General features: G+C 57.3%; 2 protein-coding genes and 1 long non-coding RNA gene across 3 annotated transcripts; 2 read left to right on the top strand and 1 right to left on the bottom strand.

Annotated features, from left to right (window-relative positions):
- Positions 1 to 11: 11 nt before the first annotated feature.
- WHR1 (winged helix repair factor 1) lies at positions 12 to 6146 on the top strand. The gene is made up of 7 exons (XM_036108166.2): positions 12 to 201; positions 305 to 441; positions 3845 to 3940; positions 4218 to 4357; positions 5206 to 5303; positions 5411 to 5558; positions 5705 to 6146. Exons 1-7 carry the CDS (start codon positions 102 to 104, stop codon positions 5748 to 5750), a joined length of 765 nt encoding a protein of 254 aa, XP_035964059.2. The 5' UTR covers positions 12 to 101; the 3' UTR covers positions 5751 to 6146.
- A 629-nt stretch (positions 6147 to 6775) lies between these two features.
- Positions 6776 to 20923, top strand: C4A (complement C4A (Chido/Rodgers blood group)). Its single transcript, XM_036108210.2, has 41 exons — positions 6776 to 6917; positions 7055 to 7253; positions 7459 to 7660; positions 7870 to 7940; positions 8024 to 8109; positions 8284 to 8366; positions 8548 to 8644; positions 8801 to 8906; positions 9006 to 9138; positions 9614 to 9729; positions 9834 to 10010; positions 10153 to 10338; positions 10488 to 10673; positions 10843 to 11001; positions 11226 to 11352; positions 11529 to 11600; positions 11878 to 12075; positions 12176 to 12287; positions 12379 to 12449; positions 12719 to 12858; positions 12974 to 13183; positions 13443 to 13494; positions 13599 to 13688; positions 13819 to 14028; positions 14208 to 14283; positions 14449 to 14605; positions 14707 to 14823; positions 14930 to 15101; positions 15329 to 15561; positions 15636 to 15803; positions 16192 to 16251; positions 17204 to 17297; positions 17377 to 17563; positions 17687 to 17777; positions 17915 to 17989; positions 19367 to 19469; positions 19633 to 19722; positions 19831 to 19929; positions 20033 to 20116; positions 20397 to 20529; positions 20667 to 20923. Exons 1-41 carry the CDS (start codon positions 6853 to 6855, stop codon positions 20806 to 20808), a joined length of 5229 nt encoding a protein of 1742 aa, XP_035964103.2. The 5' UTR covers positions 6776 to 6852; the 3' UTR covers positions 20809 to 20923.
- LOC118545781 (uncharacterized) lies at positions 18907 to 20143 on the bottom strand. The gene is made up of 2 exons (XR_004922219.2): positions 20002 to 20143; positions 18907 to 19040 (listed from the first exon to the last, which is right to left on the bottom strand). It is a non-coding gene; the product is annotated as an uncharacterized LOC118545781 (long non-coding RNA).
- Positions 20924 to 22394: the final 1471 nt, after the last annotated feature.

Here is a 22394-nt window from a genome sequence, read left to right as displayed (position 1 = left end):
TCCTGGGAGCCCGACGTCACTGCTCTGCGCCGGAAGACGCCGTCTCCGTGTCCCCTTCCCTCAACACCGGCCTCTTCCCCGGCAGCCTGAGATCCCGGGATATGAGCCGGAAGAGGCAGCGCCTGGTCCCGGACGCCTTTGGGCTGAAGAGGCGGCGGGAACGAGGGCAGGCAGAGGCGGATCCTCTGAGGGGCGAGTCAGGTAAGCGCGGCGGCCCCGGGACGAGGCGGGGAGCGGCGTGCGGTGGGAGAACGGCGCCCCCCCGCCCTCCCTCCCGCCTCAGTGACCCGGTCTCTCCGCCCAGGGTCGGCGCGCGCGGCCGTCGCCGAGCTGGTGCAGCTGTTCCCGCGAAGCCTGTTCGAGGACGCGCTGCCGCCCATCGCGCTGAGGAGCCAGGTGTACAGCCTTGTGCCCGACAGGACGGCGGCCGACCGGCAGCTGGTGAGTGGCGTCGGAGCGACGGACGGAAGCCGCTTCCCGGCGTCGCGGGCGCTCCCGAGGGTCCCCATCACCCAGACGCTCAGTGGGTCCGCCGGCGCTCCGCCGCGCAGGGGGCGTTCGGTCTCTCTGTGCCGGGCCCTGCGGGGCCAAGGGAAATGCCCCAGACCCTGTTAAAAGACCCTCCGGAAGTAGGGACCATGCCACATCGTGGAAGTGGAAGAGCGACTCTTTTGGGGGAAACGGAGTCCTCGGGCATAGTTGGAGCTTGACAGCGCGGGGAATGCAGGCAGGCGTCAGAGCGGCAGGCCTTGGGCGGCAGTGCTGTTTCTGCCTTAACACCGAAGGCGATGAGCTGGAAGAGAATGTTAACCAGGAGCGGGAACGCTGCGTTGCGTGGATTGGAGGGAGTGAGTGAGATGAGACGGGGAGGTCAGTCAGGAAGACATTGCAGCGGAGAACTGATGAAGGCCTAAATGAGGGGAGTGCAGGAGGGAGGGCGAGGATGGGTGAAGGTGAGGGATGTGGGGAGTGGGGAAGAGGGAGGAGTCCCGGATGACTCAGATTTTCTGGATGATGAGACTGAGTGGGTTGGTGGAGTAGGAGGAGGAGAATAGAGTAGGAGGGCACTGAGTTGTTGGGGCGGTTGGTATATTTGATTCTGTAGAATTGGAGGTGCTTGGGGAGCATCCAAAGGCAAATGTGTAGTGGACAGTTGGATATGAGGGACTGGAGAGAATTTTGGGCCAGTGATACTAGATTTGAAGTCATTGAGGTATGAGCAGTGGTTCAGTCTGTGGATGTGGGTGAGATTGGGTAGGAAGAGTGAGTAGAGGAGTAATTTTTAACCTTTTTACAGACTTTAAAAGATAATGAAAGCTGTGGCTCTCTCTTTTCAGGAAAATGCATACATGCCACATACATACAAGGTGTTATGTGCATTTTTTTGTGGGGGGAGGAGAGGTTGTTTCATAGGTCCTCTGAGGTCCAGGGTTAAGGACCTCAAGTTTAGAGTGAAAGGGCCAAATCTACAAAGCTGAGAGATACCCACGTTTAAGGCAGTGTTTCTCAAAGTATGTCCTGAGTTCTACCTGTATCAGAACTACCTGGGCTACTTAATCAAAAATAAAGGTTCCTGGGACTCACCTAAGGCTGATAGATGCACATTTCTTGAGGTAGGATTTGGGAATCTACATTTTGAATTACTGTCTCAAGCGATTCTTAATGTTCCTTAAAATTTGGGATCCATTGATGTAAGGGAAAAGCAGAGGAAGAGGAGTCTCTGGTAGAGGCTGAGAAGGAATTGCCAGAGTTAGGAGGAACCCAGGAAGAGGCCTATTGGGAAAGCAAATAGATTTTCAAGGAGGTAAAGTAGTTGGCAGTGTTAGAACCTGCGATTTAAGGCAGTGGTCGGTAAAGGGATTAAGTAAAATAATATCCAAAATCTGTCCATTGGATTTAGCAGGTGGAAGATTAATGGCAACCTGTCAGGATGAAAAGAGGGAAGAAAAGGAAGATGGAGACTAGCTCCACTCTCATGAGGAAGTGAGTTAGATGGAACCACTCCTTATAGAGTATTTGTTGTTTTTTTAATTTACTGATGTTAGCCTAAATTTTAAAAAAGCTTTAAAAATTGCACAAGGGAAAATATAAACACACACAATTTAAAGAATGTTCATAAAGCAGATACTCATTTAACCACCACCCAAGGCCGACTATAGCTACATATATCACTCTCCGATCAAAAGGACTTCTGTCCCTTGGTGGCAGCTATGATCCTGACTGGTATGATAATTGTTCCTTTGGTTTTTTTATACCACCTATGTGTTTACCTGTAAACAGCATAGCTTAGTTTCATCCATTTTTGACCTTGTTATAAACAAAATCATACTGTATATATGTATTACTGTATTTATATCTGGTTTCATTAGATGAATACTTTTGAAATTCTCCGTTTCATGTAGCAATAGTTCATTTGCTTTCATAGATTTTTATTTTGTGAATATGTCTCATTTTGTTCTAGTGAAAAAAATTGTTTCTAGGCAATTGTTAATTTATCATCTAAATTTTCAAATTAGCATAAAGTGTGTAGTTTCATTTTATTGTCTATCGGATGTGTAGCTATGACCCTTTTTTCATTCTTTGTATTGATTATTTGTGCTTTTTCTAGTCTCTTCCTCCCCCCCCGCCCCGTTTTCTTGGTCAGTCTCACCAGTAGCTTATCAATTTTAATAGTCTTTCAGTGAATTAATGTTTAGCTGTGTTGCTCTCTTATACACATGTTTTCTATTTTATTGGTGTTTCCCTTCTACTGTTGGGTTTATTTTACTTTTTTTCCCATTAATTTCATCCTTTCATCATTTCTAATATATGCATGTCAAGTTGTAGTTTATTTTAAGCATGTGCAGATATATATATAGTTTTGGCACATATTTTAGTTATCATCCAGTTTAAAATGTGTTCTAACTTCTTTTGTGATCTTTTTTCTTTGACCAAGGGTTGATTAGAAATGTATGTCTTAATTTTATGCATTTCCATATTACCTGTCAACAATTAGTTGTTACTAATTTCTTTTTTTTTTTTTTAAGATTTTATTTATTTGACAGAGAGAGAGACACAGCGAGAGAGGGAACACAAGCAGGGGGAGTGGGAGAGGGAGAAGCAGGCTCCCCGCTGAGCAGGGAGCCCAATGCGGGGCTCGATCCCAGGACCCTGGGACCATGACCTGAGCTGAAGCCAGACGCTTAACGACTGAGCCACCCAGGCGCCCCTGGTTGTTAACTAATTTCTGACACAAATGATATTGTGTTCAGAGACCCCATACACAATATGATTTCAGTCAGTTGAAGTTTATTGAGACTTGCTTTGTGCTATGTGGTCAGTTTTGCTAAATATTCTATGTATATTTGAAGAGAATATGTATTTTTCAGTTATTAATTTCTTAGTAACTAAAGTTAATGGAAGTTATTTCCTCACTTATTCTTGTCTGTTCTGAGTTTATGAGAGGTGGAGTGATACACTTTTGTGATTATGGATTTGCTATTATCTCTTCAAATATTTTCTCTACCTTCCCACCTTCCTTCACCCAAAGTCTTGACTGTTAATTCCTTGAAGGCAGGGCCTATGTCTTGAAAACTATTTTATCTTAGTGTCTGGCATATGATTGGAAAATATATATTGATTGCTTGATAGGCAACTGATAAGGTGGGTGGATGGGAAGCTGGGTAACTAATTTGAAAAGACTATATTTAGTCATCCACCCTGATTCTCTCCCCACAGTTTTTCCTTTGCATAGAGAAAAACTCCCAATCTTGGCAATAAAATCTCCCTACCCAAAAGTGCCCAGAGTATACCAGAGTATCTTACCCTGATACCCCTCTTTTTACTCCCATCTCTCTGGAGGCAGAAGGCGCTTCAAGAGCAGGGGGAGATCAGAATCATCCAGCTAGGCTTTGACTTGGACGCCCATGGAATTATCTTCACTGAGGACTACAGGACCAGAGTGCGTGTAACTGTGTGTGTGCATGGGGGGGGAAGGGGGGCAAGCAGGGAAATTGGAGAATGGAAATAAAAAGAAAAAGAAACAATTCTCCCACTCTACGTGTCACAGAGAGGACACAGGGCTCTGGTGAGTAGTAATATAAAGGAGAAGAAAAGGAGGAAAAGTATGAGAGGTAGAAGGACATGAGCGAAAGGGAAAACAGGAAGAGAAATGTCATGGAGGTGGTCAGTGGAGGCTGAGGGTGGGGCCAGACCACATCTCTCATCTCTGGTTCCAGGTCCTCAAGGCCTGCGATGGTCGACCATATGCTGGGGTAGTGCAAAAGTTTCTGGCTTCGGTACTTCCAGCCTGTGGGGACCTTAGCTTCCAGCAAGACCAAATGACACAGACCTTCGGCTTCAGGGACCCAGAGATCACGTGAGACTTGGGGGAACAACAGAACTCAGGCATCTGATACTTCCCTGCCTCTTTCCAGTCCTATCCAGCTTTGTCCTTCTTCTGGTGCACCTGCCAAAAGGATGGACTCTTCTTTTTAGGAAAATGACCTAAATTTGTACTCCTCCCCTGAGAGAGGAGACCTGTTTTATTTGAGGCCTTGGAAAGAGCCCTAGGCTAGAATTCAAGAGATCTGGGTGGCTAATCCAATGAATTTAGAGGCCCGGCAGGCACCATAAATGCCTGATGTGAACCCTGCTGAGACTAAGAGAGTAAGAGAACGGTAGGAGATTGGATGCCCCTAAAGCCTTCACATTAAAAAGCAGTGACTGGACAAGGGCAAAGTAAAAATTCCATTTCAGGGGGCCTTACCTGGCTCAGGCTCCCTACTTTGTAACCCAAGGTACATGTGAAAGCATTTTGTAAACTTCTTAGTAAGACGTGGGAGGAGCCCTGGTGAGGCATGCGTAGGCAGTGGCAGGAGCACAGAAGAAAGGCCCTTGTTTCTCCCCTGGGGTTGAGCTGAGGCTGTGTCAGGGCATGTGGTCAAGGAGAGCTTCTGGGAGGAGAAGCTGCTTTAGTTGAACAAGTAATAGTAATAGGAAAAGGAAGAATGGGAGTGGGGGGCAATCCAGGTAGAGGAATGGAAGCAAGGGCCGGGGCACCGAACAACAGGGTGTGAGCAGAGAACCACTCCAGGGTGGGCTTCTGTTACTTAGTCCCCTTGCATGGTTGCCCAGTTTTGGGGAGACAGTGTCCAAGCATCATTGGGCAAGGAGAGTGTTCTTAGAGCCCAAGCCTCCTCTCTCCTGGCTTCCCACCCTCCTTAGGCAGCTAGTGAATGCTGGAGTCCTCACCGTCCGAGATGCTGGGAGTTGGTGGCTGGCCGTGCCTGGAGCTGGGAGATTCATTAAATATTTTGTTAAAGGTATTCTATCCGCAGCTCAAGCCCTCACTGGCTCAAGAATACCTTTGGGTAGCTCCTCGGGGTCCAGGCCTTATTCACCTTTCTCTTCTCCTGTGCCATTTCTCCAGGGCGCCAGGCTGTCCTTGGCATGGTCCGGAAGGCCAAGTACCGGGAGCTACTCCTATCAGAGCTTTTGGGCCGGCGGGCGCCTGCCACGGTGCGACTTGGCCTCACCTACCACGTGCATGACCTCATTGGGGCCCAGCTGGTGGACTGGTGAGTCTCACCCCCAGCCTATGGCATATGACCGAGCAGTGACCCAAGGTTGGATTCCCTCTGGAATATCCCAGGCCAACCTCTGAGTTTTCCCCAAACTTTTGGCCTAGGTATCTGGCTCCAGCCTCGTCTTTTCTTTTGCACAGTGTCTCCACCACTTCTGGAACTCTCCTCCGCCTGCCAGAGACGTGAGGATTCTGCTTGTCATTGCATACCTCCCCAGAGTGGGGTGAGAGGGGCTCAGGAGTACTGTCCAGTGGTGGCTGAGACAGGGTCACCTTGGGAAGGCGTGGGAGCCCGGATGAGTGTTGGCGTTGTATCTGCACAAAGGGTCAGACGTGATTGCTGCTGTTTACCTGGGCTCTGACCCAGTGGTGGGGTTTGGGCAATGCTTCTCTGCCCTTCCATGGAAGTGGAGCCCGAAAGCATGCCAAGGCCGTGGCTGTTGCCTTCCTTGCAGCAAAGTACTGCTGTCACACTCTTGGGATAGGAAGATGGGATTTCTGGGGAGGCTGGTGAGGGAGGGCAGAATCCTCTGTCCTACATGTCGAGGTAAAACTGCCAAATAAAGTACTTCTGCCTGTGCAATTTCCTGGATGTTTTTTGTTTGATGTGTATTTGGGCGCCCCTGTGGGAGTAGAGTCAAAGCCAAACTTGAGCCTGAGCTTTGCCTCATTGTTCAGAGAGCTGAAAGGACACTGAGGTCAGTTCTCCCTGCGGGATGGTAAAGGTATGCCTGATCTCCTCAACCACAGAATTTCTGTTAGGGCCTACACAAAGCAAAGGTCTGGTGTCGTTCAGGTTTTGTGGGGGATGTAGTTAGAGATAAGTGTCTTGTACCTTGTTTTGTTAAGATTTTTACAAAGGAGCCATGTGTCTCCAACCATGTACTGAGCCACATTGGACTCCTATGCCCACACATACTGGAGCGTGTGTGTGTGTGTGTGTGTGTGTGTGTGTGTGTGTGTGTGTATATATCCACCCAGATACACCCAGTAGGGGGGCTGCCCAGGGCACTGGGATGAGAGGGGTTAACACGGAAGGACAGGACATAACTCTGGGCCGTGATTTTCTCAGATTCCCTCAGAGACCCAAGTGTCCGAGGTGTTGTCCTCCCTGCCCCTGCTAAATACTGGGCCTGGGGCCAGTTGCATTTCTTGCCTGTCACATGGTTTCCCGGCTGAGCTGGGCCAGGGGAGGAGCAAGGTCCAGAGTCAAATCTGCTCTAAGCCCTGGGTTGACCAGACAGAAGCAGGCAGACAGACGGGTCTGATCCCTCTTGGGTCCTCCAGCCATGAGGCTCCTCTGGGGGCTGATCTGGGTGTCCAGCTTCTTCGCCTTATCCCTGCAGAAGCCCAGGTCCTGGAGGAAGGACACTAGTGCTTGAGTGGGACAGGGCTGGTGATGGGAGAGCAGACATGGGTGACCTGATGGAGGAGCGAGGGATGGAGGGGACCGGGTGGTGCTGAATGTGGACCCCTTCTTGTTCTCCCTAGGTTGCTCCTGTTTTCACCTTCCGTGGTTCACCTGGGGGTCCCCCTCTCAGTGGGGGTGCAGCTCAAGGATGTTCCCCCGGGACAGGTAGTGACAGGATCAGTGTTCCTGAGAAACCCATCCAACTTGAATGCCTTCTGCTCCCCAAAGGCGGACTTTTCCCTCAGCTCAGAAAAAGACTTCATACTCCTTAGCCTCCAGGTAACTAGCCTCCACTCCCTTCTCTCTGCCTCTCACCGTGCTCCCCTCTGTCTTCTAAGTGTTTTGTCATCTCATTGGCCTCCCTCCCCTTCTCTTCTCCCCCCACTCCCCACACTGTTGCCTTTCCTGTTTCTATCTCCATCTCTGTCTTTTTCCTTCTACTCTGTCTCTGACCTGCTCCCCCTCCCTCTCCCTCTCCTCACAGATCTCCCCGAAAGATGCAGAGACCTGTGGCCTTCACCGCCTCCTCAGTGGCCCCGAGGTCCAGCTGGTGGCCCAGTCACCATGGCTGAAGAACTCTCTGTCCAGAAAGACAGACATTCAGGGCGTCAACCTGCTCTTCTCCTCGCGCCGGGGGCACCTCTTCCTGCAGACCGACCAGCCCATTTATAACCCTGGCCAGCGGGGTGAGTCGGGCCCCAGGGCCTCTACCTTTGGCTCCCAGCCTGCTCAAGGCATGTTTGGCACCCCGTAAGTGAGACAGCCTGAACGTGCCACACAGGAAGGCTGCTTGGCAAATATTTGTTGTCCTCCCCCTCGCTCCCTGGAAGCAGTGGGGGCCGAGGTCCACCCTTTGCAAATGGATTCCTGCTTACCTCTTGCTCTCCTCTCCCAGTTCGGTACCGGATCTTTGCTCTGGATCAAAAGATGCGCCCATCCACTGACACCCTTACGGTCACAGTAGAGGTGAGTCCCTGACCTCTGTGACCTTGATCAGCAGGGCTGCTGATCTGACCTCCCACCCGTGACCATGTCTACTCCCGCTGCAGAACTCTCATGGCCTCCGTGTGTGGAAGAGGGAAGTGTACACTTCCTCCATCTTCCAGGGTGACTTCATGATTCCCGATATCTCAGAGTGAGCTCCCCTGACCTGGTGACGGCCCCTCCCATGCCCATCTCCCTTGGCTCTCTGCCTCTAGCACCCAGTCGACCTCCAGCCCTCCTCACAGCTCTGGTTTTCCCCCAGTCAGTCCTCTGGCTCTCTGTGGGCCTCTTGCACAAGCGGGCTGAGTCCCTCCCCTATTTGTAGGCCAGGGACATGGACGATCACAGCCCGGTTCTCAGATGGCCGAGACTCTAACAGCAGCACCCAGTTTGAGGTGAAGAAATATGGTGAGAGCTGGAGACAGTGCGGGACGAGCATCTCCTTTCCTAAAGGAGCTAGGGATAGAAGGGGGAGGCGGTGGGGGCAGGGCAGGGCCAGGGAGGTATAGGTGCCACAGCCCCGAGGGGAGGGAAGTCTTTGAAGCATCCTTTCACTAGTCTGACCTGCCACCCCTTCACCCTGGGTCAGTCCTTCCCAACTTCGAGGTGAAGATTGTTCCTGGAAAACCCTACATCCTGACAGCGCCTGGCATTCTCGATGATATCCAATTAGACGTCCAGGCCAGGTAACTCTCTGCCCCATGGGCACCCAGGGTTCCCCATTCGGTCTGAAGGAGCTGTGAAGCCCTGCCTCCCCTCGCCCCAGCGCCGCTCCCCCCCCCCCCCCAAGATACTGGCCTTATTTCCTAGACCCACCCTCTTCCCACTCTCTCCCGGGGCAGGTACATCTATGGGAAGCCGGTGCAGGGGGTGGCGTACGTGCGCTTCGGGCTCCTGGGAGAGGGTGGCCATAAGACTTTCCTCCGGGGACTGGAGAGTCAGGCTAAGGTAGGAAGGAGGGTGGGGGCGTGGGGGAGGAGAGGGGGGTGTGGGGGAGGGAGGGGGCGACAAATCTCACCCCAGGCCCTGTTTTCTTTTTTGCCCCAGCTGGTAGACGGCCAGTGCCATATTTCCCTCTCAAAGGCTGAGGTTCAGGGTGCCCTGGAGAAGCTTCAGGTTAGCATCGCCGACCTCCCCGGGCTGCACCTCTATGTTGCAGCTGCCATCATTGAGTCTCCAGGTGAGAGGCTTCCCTGATTGTAACCCCAGCCCCCAGCCTCTGACCTCGAGCTGACCTCTGTTCTCCAGCATCGACACCATTCCCTGCTCTTACCCTCGTCTTGCACCCAAGGGCAGGACAGACCCAGGACACTGTCTCTCCCCAGCTGTGTTTCTGGGTGGTTTCAGGAGAAGATACCCCTTTCCCCGTCTCAGTTTTTTTTTTCACCCACCTCTCCATCCATCCGGCAGACACGAGTTACATACCATTGGTGTACTGGGTCCCCTGCTGGCCTCAGCACACAGAGATGAATACAAGACGGCCCGTGCACTGACGAGTCTGAGGAGTTGAGTGTCTCGTGGGCAGGAAACACTCAAGCTCTCGTCTCCCCGGCTCTCCCGGGGCAGGAAACACTCAAGCTCTCATCTCCCCGGCTCTCCCGCTCCTCTCTCTGTGGCTCTCTGTCCTCCACCTCTCTCTGCCCCATCTCTTGCAGGGGGAGAGATGGAGGAAGCAGAGCTCACGTCTTGGCGTTTTGTGTCATCTCCCTTCTCCTTGGATCTTAGCAACACCAAGCGACACCTTGTGCCTGGGGCCCCCTTTCTGCTGCAGGTTTCCTCTGGAGGGGGTGGATGAGTGGGGGGTGGGGTGTTGTCAGGAGGGCATGGGGCCTCACTGAGCAGTCTCCTTTATCTGTCCCTCCCCCACTCACCTAGGCCCTGGTCCGAGACATATCTGGTTTCCCGGCCTCTGGCATTCCTGTCAAAGTTTCGGCCACGTTGTCTTCTGGATCTGCTTCTACAGTCCAGTACCTTGAACAGAACACAGATGGGAGCGGTCAAGTCACTGTTCCCATCGTTACGTCGAAGTCCATCTCAGAAGTGCAGCTCTCGGTAGGTCCCACTCATGGGACAGGGTAGGGGAAGGAAAGAAAGGCTGGCCAGCCTCCTGAGAATCCACGTCCCGGGCTGGGGGAAGAAGCTGGGCCCGGGGTCCTTGCCATTGACCATACCCCTGCCCTGCCCCTCTTTCTAGGTATCTGCAGGCTCCCCTCACCCAGCCGTAGCCAGGCTCACTGTGAGAGCCCCACCCTCAGGACACTCCAGGTTTCTGTCCATTGAGCGGCCGGATCCTCGACCCCCTCGCGTTGGGGACACTCTCATCCTGAACCTGCGAGCTGTGGGCGTCAGTGAGGACAGCTTCTCTCATTACTACTACATGGTGCGCAGAGGCCAGGCTGTCGAGGAGGGAGGGCAGGGTGCAGGGTGCAGGGTGCAGGGAGGATCTCAGGGAGGAGAGAGCCCTTGAGGTGGAGGGAACAGTTTCAGGATTGGGGGTGTACAGTGAAGAGGAAACCACTCTTGCCCCAGATCCTTTCCCGGGGCCGGATTGTGTCTATGACTCGAGAGCCCAGGACGGACCTGACCTCAGTCTCCGTGTTTGTGGACCATCACTTGGTACCCTCCTTCTACCTTGTGGCCTTCTACTATCATGGGGGCATCCCCGTGGCCAACTCCCTGCGAGTGGATGTCCAGGCAGGGGCCTGCGAGGGCAAGGTAACTGGCATTCAGAGAGGTGGTGTGTCTGTGCGTTAGGGGGTCAAGAGAGAAAGAAGACAGAGTGATTGTGAGCAGGGCATGGATTTGGTTTGGGGTACGCTGAGGACGCACAGGGCTGAAAGCAGCTCTCCCCACTCTGACTGCCCCCTCCTCCCGCCTCTGCCAGCTGGAGCTGAACGTGGACAGCGTCAAGGAGTATCATCCTGGGGAGTTTGTAAGGCTCCACCTGCAAACAGACTCTCCGGCCCTCGTGGCGTTGGGGGCCATGGACACGGCTCTGTATGCTGTGGGCGGGAGTTCCCACAAACCCCTCAACATGGGCAAGGTTTGTCTAGACCCTCCGTTCTCGCCAACCTTCCCTCCCTTCTGTGGCTCATTGTCCTGCTGTCCTGAGCCCAGGACCTAGCCCTGAGGTCTCAAGTTCCCCACAGACTGCCCCCTCCCCCCCCCAGGCTTTCCTCAAGCCCAGGCCCCTGTCTTCTCACCTGGAGCTGAGTGGCTGATCTGGTCCCTCAACTTGTCTGCAACATCCCGGCCTTTTCTTGCCAGGTCTTGGAAGTTATGAACAGCTATGACCTTGGCTGTGGTCCTGGAGGTGGGGACAATGCCCTTCAGGTGTTTGAGGCAGCTGGTCTGGCCTTTTCTGATGGAGACCTGTTAACCTCAGCCAGAAAGAGTGAGAACAGAGGTGGAAGGGGAGTTGGGAGGTGAGAAGATCAGGAAGGAGGAGGGGCCTCAGGGCCTAAGATGGAAAAAGGATTGGTGGGAAGGGCCAGGCCAGGGAAGGAGGGTAGGGAGGGGAGGTGAGAGGCCATACACCCTGCGCTTGGCTGCAGTCCTGCTTTCTACCAGGTCTGAGCTGTCCCAAGAAGAAAACCCGGAATAAGAGAAACGTGAACTTCCAAAAGGCGATTCACGAGAAGTGTGAGTTGTGGGTGCTCATGCAGCTCTCCACTTGGCCCAAGGGTCAGAGTGACAGGGTCTGCCTCTTGGCTGCGCTGCTCCTGAGTGAGCCCGTATATGGTATTTGGGGCCAGAGACCCAAGTTCTGGGGTTGAAGGTGGATGGAGGCTCTCTCCATTGGCCTCACCCGAGTTCCTGGTCTCTCAGGGTGAGTCCTTGTGTATCTAAGAGGTCCAGGTGGGAAATGAGATGTGTCTCCATGGGGTTCCCCTGTGCCTACCCTCGCCTGGCCCTGCAGTGGGCCAGTATGCTTCCCCAGAAGCCAGGCGCTGCTGCCAGGATGGGCTGACGAGGCTGCCCATGATACGCTCCTGCGAGCAGCGGGTGGCTCGGGTGCGGCAGCTGGCCTGCCGGGCGCCCTTCTTGTCCTGCTGCCAGTTTGCTGAGGACCTGCGCAAGAAGTCCCGCTCCAGGGGCCAGATGGGCCTTGCCCGAGGTGAGGCTCTCTGTGGGGCTGGGGGACAGGCAGGAGCCTCTGGAAGGGCAGAATGGTTCCCCTCCTCACTCCCCCTCCCCCCCCCACTATGGTCCCCTAGCTCTGGAGGTCCTGCAGGAGGAGGACCTGATGGATGAAGATGACATTCCTGTGCGCAGCTTCTTCCCGGAGAACTGGCTCTGGAGAGTGGAAAAAGTGGACCGTTTCCTCCAGTGAGGGGGTGTGGTGGGCCTGGCCTTGGCTCTGGGCTGTGTCTGGGGCCAGCCCAGGCTGTGACGGGGCTTCTCACCTTTCCCACTGCAGATTGTCCCAGATGCTCCCTGACTCTCTCACCACATGGGAGATCCATGGTGTGAGCTTGTCTGAAAGCACAGGTGAGAGGGCCCCTGCCTAGACCTCAGTCCACCCCGCCCCCTCCCATCTCCCCCCGACCTAGGCTTCCTACTCAGCCCCTTGCTCTTCGTACTGGACTGGGGGCAGACCCCTGGGGGAGGCACGTGCTGGGGCAGGGAGGCTAGGAAGTGGAGGGTGGGGGGCAGAACTGGGTCACCCCCCCCGTCCCTCCCTCCTGGGACCCTGTGGCTGTGACACCCCAGGCCCCTGATCTCTGCCCCCTGTGCCACACCACCCCCCCATCTGCCAGGCCTGTGCGTGGCCACACCGGCCCGGGTCCGAGTGTTCCGTGAATTCCACCTGCACCTCCGCTTGCCTCTCTCCGTCCGCCGCTTTGAGCAGCTGGAGCTGCGGCCTGTCCTCTACAACTACCTGAATACAAATCTGACTGTGAGGCCCTGCGGAAGCCTGAGCACACGGGAGTGGGTGGGAGCTGGAGCAGCTGGGCGCGGGGGGGTGCCCAACCGGCCTGGGGCTCTGGCCATCCCCGTCTCCCTGCACCCAGGTGAGCGTCCACGTGTCCCCAGTGGAGGGGCTGTGCCTGGCTGGAGGTGGAGGGCTGGCCCAGAGTGTCCTGGTGCCTGCAGGCTCTGCCCGGCCTGTTGGCTTCTCTGTGGTGCCCACGGCGGCGGCGGCTGTGTCCCTGAAGGTGGTGGCTCGAGGGTCCTCGGACTTCCCTGTGGGGGACGCAGTGTCTAAGGTTCTACAAATTCAGGTGACTGGAAAAGCCCTAACTCCAGGCCCCCAAGCTCCCAGATTTACAACCCCCCCCACCGCCCCTGCCCCATACCCTCTCTGGTAGCCAGGGCAGAGTCCCAACACCCAAAACCAATGCCTTGGTCTGTTTACATCTTCTACAATTCTGATCCCACTCTGTCCCTGACGCTTGAAGTCCATGCCCTGGGGAGTACGCACTGGGAGGGGCAGGCCGTAGTACCGTGTGACCCCTCACAGCCGTGCTTCCCCTGAGACAGAAAGAAGGGGCCATCCACACGGAGGAGATTGTCTATGAGCTCAATCCCCTGGGTGAGTGGCCCCCTCCTCCAGCCACCAGTGTCCTGATGGGGTCGTAGGTGGTGGGGGATGTGGGCAGCCAACCAGATGGCCAACTTCCCCCATCCCCGCCCCAGACCACCGAGCCCGGACCTTGGAGATTCCTGGCAACTCTGACCCCAATATCATCCCAGATGGAGATTTCAGCAGCTTTGTCAGGGTTACAGGTGGGCGTGTCCTCCGTCTCTTCCCAGGGGTGCCTCATTCATGTGGAACCCATGGACCCCTGTTTGATCCCATGGTCCCGTGGGTCCCCAGACCTGCTCTCTGATCCTCAGCCCTCCGTCTCCCCTATAGCCTCAGATCCATTGGACACTTTGGGCTCGAAGGGGGTCTTATCACCAGGAGGCCTGACCTCCCTCCTGAGGCTTCCCCAGGGCTGCGGGGAACAGACCATGATCTTACTGGCCCCCACACTGGCTGCTTCCCGCTACCTGGACAAGACCGAGCAGTGGAGCACACTGCCTCCCGAGACAAAGGACCACGCTGTGGATCTGATCCAGAAAGGTTCTGGGCACAGGGGCAAGCAGGCGCGGGGCTGGGAGAGGGCAGTTCAAGGCAGAGGGGCAGCCCAACTAGCTAGAAGGGAGAAGGAAGGGGGCACCTGTTGGGAATGGGGAGTGTGGCCTCGGGTACACATGGTGGGAGAGTGAGTGTTGCCTCAGCAGCTGCCTCTTGTCCCCAAGGCTACATGCGGATCCAGCAGTTTCGGAAAACAAATGGTTCCTACGGGGCTTGGTTACATCGGGACAGCAGCACCTGGTGAGGTTGGGAGAATGTTTCTGGGTCTCTGAGGGGGGCCAGGGCTGCGGGAGGGGGCAGAGCCAGGTACGGTGGGAGGGCGAATAACCAGGTGCCTGGGCAAGTGGGGATGTGTCCCCTATGGGGACTGGTCACTGTCCCCAGCCATCCCTCCCTCCCCACCAGGCTCACGGCCTTTGTGCTGAAGGTACTGAGTGTGGCCCAGGAGCAGGTGGGCGGCTCACCTGAAAAGCTGCAGGAGACGGCCAGGTGGCTGCTGACGCAGCAGCAGGCCGACGGGTCGTTCCAGGACCCCTGCCCAGTTTTACACAGGGCCATGCAGGTTCGGGGCTGGGAGGCCGGACAGAGGAGCCCAGGTGGGAGGGCGCTCCCTGCCCCTCCCTGCTCCTGGCTGACCTCTTCTTTTTTACCCCCTTCAACTAGGGGGGTCTGGTGGGAGATGACGAGAATGTGGCGCTCACAGCCTTCGTGGTCATCGCCCTTCAGCATGGTCTGGCCATCTTGCAGGATGACGTTACAGAGCAGTTGAAGCAGAAAGTGGTAAGGGTACCTGGGTGTCTGCCCTTTCCTGGCCCCCAGCTTCCTCCCTTTCTCCCCAGGAACCCAGGTGTCCAGCTCTCTGACCTTCCTCCCCACTTTCTCCTAGGAAATCTCCATCATCAGAGCAAACTCCTTCTTGGGGGAGAAAGCAAGTGCTGGGACCCTGGGTGCCCATGCAGCTGCCATCACGGCCTATGCCCTGACTCTCACCAAGGCTTCTGAGGACCTGCGGAACGTTGCCCACCGCAACCTCATGGCGATGGCCCAGAAGACGGGGGGTGAGAGCCAAAGGGGTCCTGGCAATGAGCCTGGGCCTTGGGGGACCTGGGACCCCTGAGTGTGCCCAAAGGGAGAAATCGAATGAAGACCTCAAGAAGGAATGAAAGCATAAGCAGGGATAATTGGGGTAGAATCGGGAGAGCCCAACACGGGGAGCGTCAGAGGGCCAGGCAACTAGGGCCCAACCCCCGCCCCCATTCACCTGTGGGTCTCCCTTCACTTCCAGATAACCTGTACTGGGCCTCAGTCCTTGGTTCTCAGAGCAATGCCGTCCCACCAACCCTGGCTCCTCGAGGCCCAACAGACCCCATGCCCCAGGCCCCGGCCGTGTGGATCGAAACCACAGCCTACGGCCTGCTTCACCTGCTGCTACGGGAGGGCAAGTCAGAGATGGCTGACCACGCTGCAGCCTGGCTTACCCACCAGGGCAGTTTCCAAGGGGGGTTCCGCAGCACCCAGGTAGGGGCTGCCCGGGGGCTCTGGGGGTGGGTGGTCCCAAGACTGAGGGCCTGAGTGCCAGCTCACCTCTCCAGGACACAGTGATGGCCTTGGATGCTCTGTCTGCATACTGGATTGCTTCTCACACCCCCGAAGAGAGGGGGCTCAACGTGACTCTCAGCTCCATGGGCCGCAGTGGGTTCAAGTCCCATGAGCTGCATCTGAACAACCACCAAATTCAGGGGCTGGAGGAGGAGCTGCAGGTGAGCCACGCCTTCACCTGGCTTGCCATACCCCTCGGGCCTATGGTGGCCAGGCCGGAAGCCGACCCCGGGCCCCCCCCACCCTTGTGGAATCCCCATGGCCATTTGGCCTGATGTCCTTGTGGGAAGACCAAGTATGCCACGTGACCTGGAGAAAGTCACCTAACCTCTGAGCTTCATTTTTCTCATCTCAAAATTAATACATGCAGAGTCTACCCAACAGGGATTTTAGGAGGCTGAAGGGAGGTGGCGCACATGGAGGTGTCAGCTTTGTGAGCGTGTGAGGTGGGAGAGGAGGAGAGGTTGTTTTCAGGGAGGAGGTGGATTGGAGCAACTGCGTGCCCTTGTGTGCCCTCTGACATCCCTTTCCGTTCTCTGTTCCTGCAAGTTTTCCTTGGGCAGCAAGATTAACGTGAAGGTGGGAGGCAACAGCAAAGGGACCTTGAAGGTGAGAGCCAGCGGCACTGGACACCTGGGACCCAGCATGGAGGGGCCGTGGTCTTGAGTGGGAGGCCTGAGGGCGGAGATCGTGGGGGAGGGGGGAGGGGGAGATGCCCCCGGGGTGGGCGGCCCCCTGCTGTTCTGGGGGTTCCCCCTCACTCTGATCTCTGCCCTCTCTGGGCACCTGTCCTCTCCTTTTCCCCTGTCAGTGCTGATGGCATACACACCCAGCACCTCAACCCAGGCCTCTCTCCTGAGCCACAGGCCCCACGTGTCACACAGCACCTCAAACCCCTTCTTCCTCCTGGGTCCCCTCATCTGACCGACAGGGCCCCTTCCCCACAGGATCCCAGCCGCTGCTCTGGAGGCCACCTTCGTGTGCCCATCCCAGCCCTTCCTTATGGCCCCGGCAGCTTCTCCTCCACTCCCCTGCTGCCTGGGGCCCTTGTCACTTGTTTCCTAGACTCTGCTAAGACAGTGTTAGAACTTCTCCCTCCCCCGTGTCTCACCCCTCTGATCCACTGTGCACACTGCCGTGAGGTCAGCCTGCTGGACACCGGTCAGACTAACCCTGGAGAAAAGTCAGACTCTTCCACCCACCTGCCTGGCCAGACAAATCCACGAATCTACACAGATCTCCTTGCCTAGAATGTCCTTCCCCTCCTTCTTCCCAAGTGACAAACTCATTCTTCTGCAAGCTTTGGCCAGAAGCCTTTCCTGAGCTTTCCATTCCAGCCTCTTCTGGGCCCCGTGTAGAGTGCTCGCCCCTGAGGGCAGGCCCCTGCCCCCGTCTCGCCGGCTAATGCAGCCCCATGGGCCGTCCACATTTATGGACTGGTCAGGAGGGATGAGAGGGGCTGAAGGCCTGGAATCCCTCAGCCCAGGCGATGGCCCAGGTGTGGCCCTGGAGAAAGGTCTGGGCCCCACATGTCCCCTGTTCTTGCCCCTTGTTGAGTTAGATCCTTCGTACCTATAACGTCCTGGACCTGAAGAACACGACCTGTGAGGATCTTCAGATTGAAGTTACCGTCACGGGCTACGTTGAATACACAAGTGAGTGTTGGGGCCGGAGGTCGTGGGGCCCCAAGGGGGCCGGTGCCAGCAGCCAAGCCACACCACCATCCCTGTGCAGGGGAGGCCAACGAGGACTACGAGGACTATGTGTATGAGGACCTTCCAGCCAAGGACGACCCAGGTGCCGGTTCCCAGACTGTGACGCCCCTGGAGCTGTTTGAGAGGCGGCGGAACCGCCGCAGGCGGGAGGCCCCCGGGGTGCCCGGCGACCAGGAGTCCAGAGTGCAGTACACCGTGTGCATCTGGTGAGTGTGGGGGGCTGTGCCCGACACGGGGTGCTGCCGGGCCCGGAGACGGAGGCAGGGCAGAGGCCGGGGCTGGGCGTCTGCGACTCAGAGCGGGTGGGCCCTGGACGTGTCTCTCTGCAGGCGGAGCGGCAAGGCGGGGCTGTCGGGCATGGCCATTGCTGATATCACCCTCCTGAGCGGATTCAGCGCCCTGCGTGCTGACCTGGAGAAGGTGCGGCCAGTGGCCCAGGGGGGGTCCCTTGTGCCCCCAGGAGCCCAGCTCCATCCCTGAAGCTCTCCCAGCCGCTGAGCCCGGTCTTGTGCGGGGCCCGGGGCCACCTCCCTGTCACCATCTGTCCTTCCCCACAGCTGGCCTCCCTCTCTGACCGCTACGTGAGTCATTTTGAGACCGAGGGGCCCCACGTCCTGCTGTATTTTGACTCGGTGAGCAGGGAGGGGAGACACGGGGAAGGACGACCCTGGGTTTACTGAGCACGGCTGACCTGAGAGAGAACTTGAGATGTGAGCAGGGAGACAGGACGAGAGTGTGCCAGAGCAGAGGGGGGCAGGCCCGGGAGGCCGCCCTGCCTGCGGGGTGATGGGGCCGAGCCCCAGATGCAGCTCGGGGCTTGTGCCGGTCCGCAGGGAAGGACTCGAGGGTGAGCCATTCATAAAGCTGAATTTACTGAACTTGAGGGCTGCTTTTGTTGTTCGTCGTTGACCTTCCTTCGTTTTTTTGGTTTTTGTTTTTGATACTGAAGTGTATTTTCTTTTATAAAGTGATGATGGTCATAGATGAGTGGCTTGCCATTATTTGGCTAAAACAAAGAATCATCAACCCTCAGATGACCTTCAAACATTTTTTAAGCATTAGCTGTAATCTCTTGGAGAAAATGTGAAAAAGATGTGTTAATACTATAACACCTTTAGCCAGGTGTGGGGGTGTCGAGGAAGGCCCCCCCCCGCCCCGCCCAGTGCTTGCAGAGGGGCCAGACCCCGTTAGCCTGAGAAGCCAGGCAGAGGAGTTTCGTTGAACACAATGGAAGATGAGAAGCCAGGAAGATTTTGGGCAAGGAGTTGACTTAAGCAGCGGGGCTCGGGAAGGAAACTGGCAGGGTACCGGGCTGGACCGGACCAGTGTGGGCGTGAGGAGGGGGGTCTGGGCCTAGGCCGTGAGCTGCAGGGTCAGGGAGGACGGGCGAGTGACAGCACCTGCCATTATGTTATGACACATAAAGGGGGGCCCGGGTGCATTGGTGACGAAGCAAGGCCTGGGGGGTTTGGGCTTCGAGGGGCAGGCAGAGTGAATTTGGAGAACTTACACGGCCGCAGTAATCCTACTGCAAGAATGAAGCTGAGTGTTTAATAATCTCAACGTCTAATTTAATAGTTTAATAATCATCAGCCTGGAAGGGTTTGGTGAAAGCCAAGGAGCGGTTGAGACCTCCTCAGGGGAGCGCAGAGGACCGGAGAGCCAGGGCCAGGGACTGCGCCTCTGGGAAGGAAGAAAAGGGGTGGTCAGGCATGACGAGGTCAGCACCAGGGATGGCCGGAAGCTAACACTGAGCTTAGAGAGTTTCGTGCAGAACGTGTCCATGATGTGAGACTCTGCCCAGGGCACTGGAGCCTGGGACGAGGTCACTGTCTGGCAGTGACATCAGCAGAGACCTCGGGGAGCAGTTTTTAGAGTTCCGGCGGCCGGAAGGTACTAGCATGTGAAAGACACTGAAGATAAGACCAGAGACAGGTCAAGGAGATGCAGCCCAGTGGCCTGCAGGGCCCAGGGGGTGCGCCCTGACGTCTCCTCCCCGCCCCTGCCAGGTCCCCACCTCCCGGGAGTGCGTGGGCTTCGGGGCCATGCAGGAGGTGGCCGTGGGGCTCGTCCAGCCGGCCAGCGCGGCCCTGTATGATTACTACAACCCCGGTGAGCCCTTGGGGGGCACTTGGCAGGTTTGGAGTAGGTGTCCCCATATGGGACATCAGGAAGTGGGGCAGTGCCGGGTGGCAGGGATGTCCTGTGGCTCCTTGGGACGGGGGAGGCACTGTTGGGGGGGGGGCGTGCGCTCTAACTGCCCTTTCTCCTCCAGAGCACAAATGTTCTGTGTTTTACGGGGCCCCCACTAAGAGCAAACTCTTGTCCACACTGTGCTCTGCTGACGTCTGCCAGTGTGCTGAGGGTGAGAGCCGGGGCTGGGGCGGGAAGCCGGTGAGGCTGGGGCGGGAGGCCGGTGAGGCCGGGGCCTACGCGGGCTCATCCGTGTTGCCCCCCCCCGCCCCCCCGGCAGGGAAGTGCCCTCGGCAGCGCCGTGCCCTGGAGCGGGGGCTGCAGGACGAGGCGGGCTACAGGATGAAGTTTGCCTGCTACTACCCCCGTGTGCACTACGGTCAGTGTGCGCCCCCCCCCCGCCCCGGGCTCTGCACTTGGGCCGCGCCCCGTGACCGCAGGTGGAACAAACCCGTGCTCCCTTCTCTTGAACGCCCTTGTAGGCTTCCAGGTGAAGGTCCTTCGAGAAGATGGCAGAGCTGCCTTCCGTCTCTTCGAGACCAGAATCACCCAAGTCCTCCACTTCAGTATGAAGGGAACGGATGGGCCGGTGGGGCTGGGGGACAGAGGGGGCCGAGGTCAGGGTTTGCAGCCCAGCTGCCCAGGATAGTGGACGTTCGGAGGCTGAGCTCAAAGCCCCTCAGCCTCTTGGAGGCTCTGGGCTTGGCCATCCATCGAAAAGCAGGCATACGTCTCCGTGAGGCGCAGTGAGGGCTCGATGAGAGGCTCCGGGCCCAGCCCCCAGCCCCCACTGGCCCTGTACCTTCCATTCGCCTCTGACAACTCCTGCGCCCCTCATCCTCTCAGCCAAGGACACCAAGGCCACTGTCCGTCAGACCCGCAACTTCCTGGTTCGAGCCTCTTGCCGCCTTCGCTTGGAACCTGGGAAAGAGTACTTGATCATGGGTCTGGATGGAGCTACCTTTGACCTCAAGGGGGAGTGAGTTCTCCGGGCCCCTGTCGCTTGCTCTCCTCCCACCTCGAGAGGGAAGGGATCCCCAGCATGCAGACCCTGGCCCGCCAGAAACCACGCGCCCATCCCCCCCAGCCGTGCTGACTGCCCTTTTGCCTCCGCAGCCCCCAGTACCTGCTGGACTCGAATACCTGGGTGGAGGAGATGCCCTCTGAACGCCTGTGCCAGAGCACCCGCCATCGGGCAGCCTGCGCGCAGCTCAGCGACTTCCTCCAGGAGTACGGCACTCAGGGGTGCCAGGTGTAAGGGCCGCCCCCCGCCCCCCCCCACCGCCCGGGGATGCCCGGATGGTCGCAGTGCCTGTGCCCCCGGACACGGCCCGGGCAGGCCCAGGGACTCAATAAAGGCCTTTGGCAGCAGAGCGTCAGTGTGTGTCTCCAGGATCGAGAGCAATGCCCCACACCCCCCGCCAGCTTCTGAGGCCAGGGTTTGCGTCATTTTGGGCTCCCAGAGCCTGGGTGACCCTTGGGGGTGTCACTCCCAGACGATTCCCTGGGAGCTCAGTCCATCCTAGAAGCGCCCTGAGCGGACCCGTGACCCCACAGCCTGCACCCCAAGGCTCCGGCGCCACAGCGAGGCCTCCCTCCACGGCCCCGCTGTTGCCGGTCCCTGCGGCCTCGGGCGTGGCTTGAGCTGAGCCTAACGCCGCCACCCTTTCGGCCACGCGTCTCCCGCTCTGCCCCTGTGCGGCTGGGTGTTCTGGGGTCTCCGGCCTGTAGCTGACGTCTGGTTTCTTGGAAGCAGACAGTTGCCTCTTGATCTCCTTACCAGTGGTTAGGGAACTTTCCCCGAGTTGCGCCATGACTTCAGGGTGGGGTTTGATACACCGAGGAAGCCGCTGTTCTACCGGGTCCACCCTCCCCACCTGCCTGCCTCGCTCTCCCCCGTTCGGTGGCCCCCGCTGGGTCTCCAGGGCTGACTAGAAATCCAGCTAGAGAAGTTGGCCGAGATCGGTGTTGACGGGAGCGGAGTCCGTGCACCAGCCTGCCAGCCGATCGGACGGCTTCAGTCTGTGGGGCTCTCCCTCCATGCCATGCCCTGTGCCAGGTCCCTGTCCCCGAAATGTGTGCTGTTCGGGAGCTGCCTGGTCCTGTGGGGCACCCGACCGAATCTGGGGGCAGGGAGAAGGGGAGGGCTTCCCGGAGAGGTGACCTCTGACTTGGGTTCTGAAAGCTGAGGCGTCACGCATAGAGAGTGGGGGTAGCTGAGGGCCTGTGAGGCAGACGGGCAGAGAATATGAAAGGCCCAGAGGTAAGGGGGCAGGACCGAGCCCATCTGGGGGCACTGCATGTGATTCCACCGTGTCCGAGATTCGGATTTGGAGGTGGGGTGGGAGAGCTGGGGCTGGCGGCGTAATCAGGTCAGTTGAGGAAGGTTGGTTCACAATCAGGCCAGCTTTCCGGGTCACTGTTCTTTCCAGTGGAGCCCCCTCCCATGCCGTGCAACTCAGAGAGGTTCTGTGTTCCCGAGGCTCCCCGGGACTATTGTCTCCATGGCCCTGCGGCGACCCGTCACATCTCTGTCCCCGAAGCTGGCCAGCATGGGGTGGCCGAGAGCCATCTGTGAGAGCCAGGCACTCAGCTGCAGTCGTGGCAGGACACGGCCTGGGTCTGGGAGGTCAACTGTGAGGCAGGGGGTTAGCGGTGGCTGCCTAACCCTCGAAGTGCCGCCCCTGCTCTCTCCCTCCCAGCCCCGGGCATGGGTCCAGGCCGAGCCCGACCTCTCCCACCAGGACCCCCAGCAGTTACTCCTCAAGCTGGTGGGTGGCACAGCCAGCACCTCGACTCAGGGCCTCCAGCCACATAGCCTGTGCACTCTGGGTAAAGCTCGGG

This window comes from Halichoerus grypus, chromosome 9 (assembly GCF_964656455.1).
Source record: "Halichoerus grypus chromosome 9, mHalGry1.hap1.1, whole genome shotgun sequence".
Lineage (NCBI taxonomy): Eukaryota > Metazoa > Chordata > Mammalia > Carnivora > Phocidae > Halichoerus > Halichoerus grypus.
This window is presented reverse-complemented; position numbering and strand designations above follow the sequence as displayed.

Excerpts from the sequence above, each read along its gene's own strand:
- C4A (XM_036108210.2), top strand. The coding sequence starts at position 6,853 with ATGAGGCTCCTCTGGGGGCTGATCTGGGTGTCCAGCTTCTTCGCCTTA. Across the intron at positions 10,339-10,487 it reads TCTCTCATTACTACTACATG|ATCCTTTCCCGGGGCCGGAT; the intron begins GTGCGCAGAGGC and ends CTCTTGCCCCAG. Across the intron at positions 12,288-12,378 it reads AAAGTGGACCGTTTCCTCCA|ATTGTCCCAGATGCTCCCTG; the intron begins GTGAGGGGGTGT and ends TTCCCACTGCAG.
- WHR1 (XM_036108166.2), top strand. The coding sequence starts at position 102 with ATGAGCCGGAAGAGGCAGCGCCTGGTCCCGGACGCCTTTGGGCTGAAG. Across the intron at positions 202-304 it reads TCCTCTGAGGGGCGAGTCAG|GGTCGGCGCGCGCGGCCGTC; the intron begins GTAAGCGCGGCG and ends CTCTCCGCCCAG. Across the intron at positions 4,358-5,205 it reads TTCAGGGACCCAGAGATCAC|GCAGCTAGTGAATGCTGGAG; the intron begins GTGAGACTTGGG and ends CACCCTCCTTAG.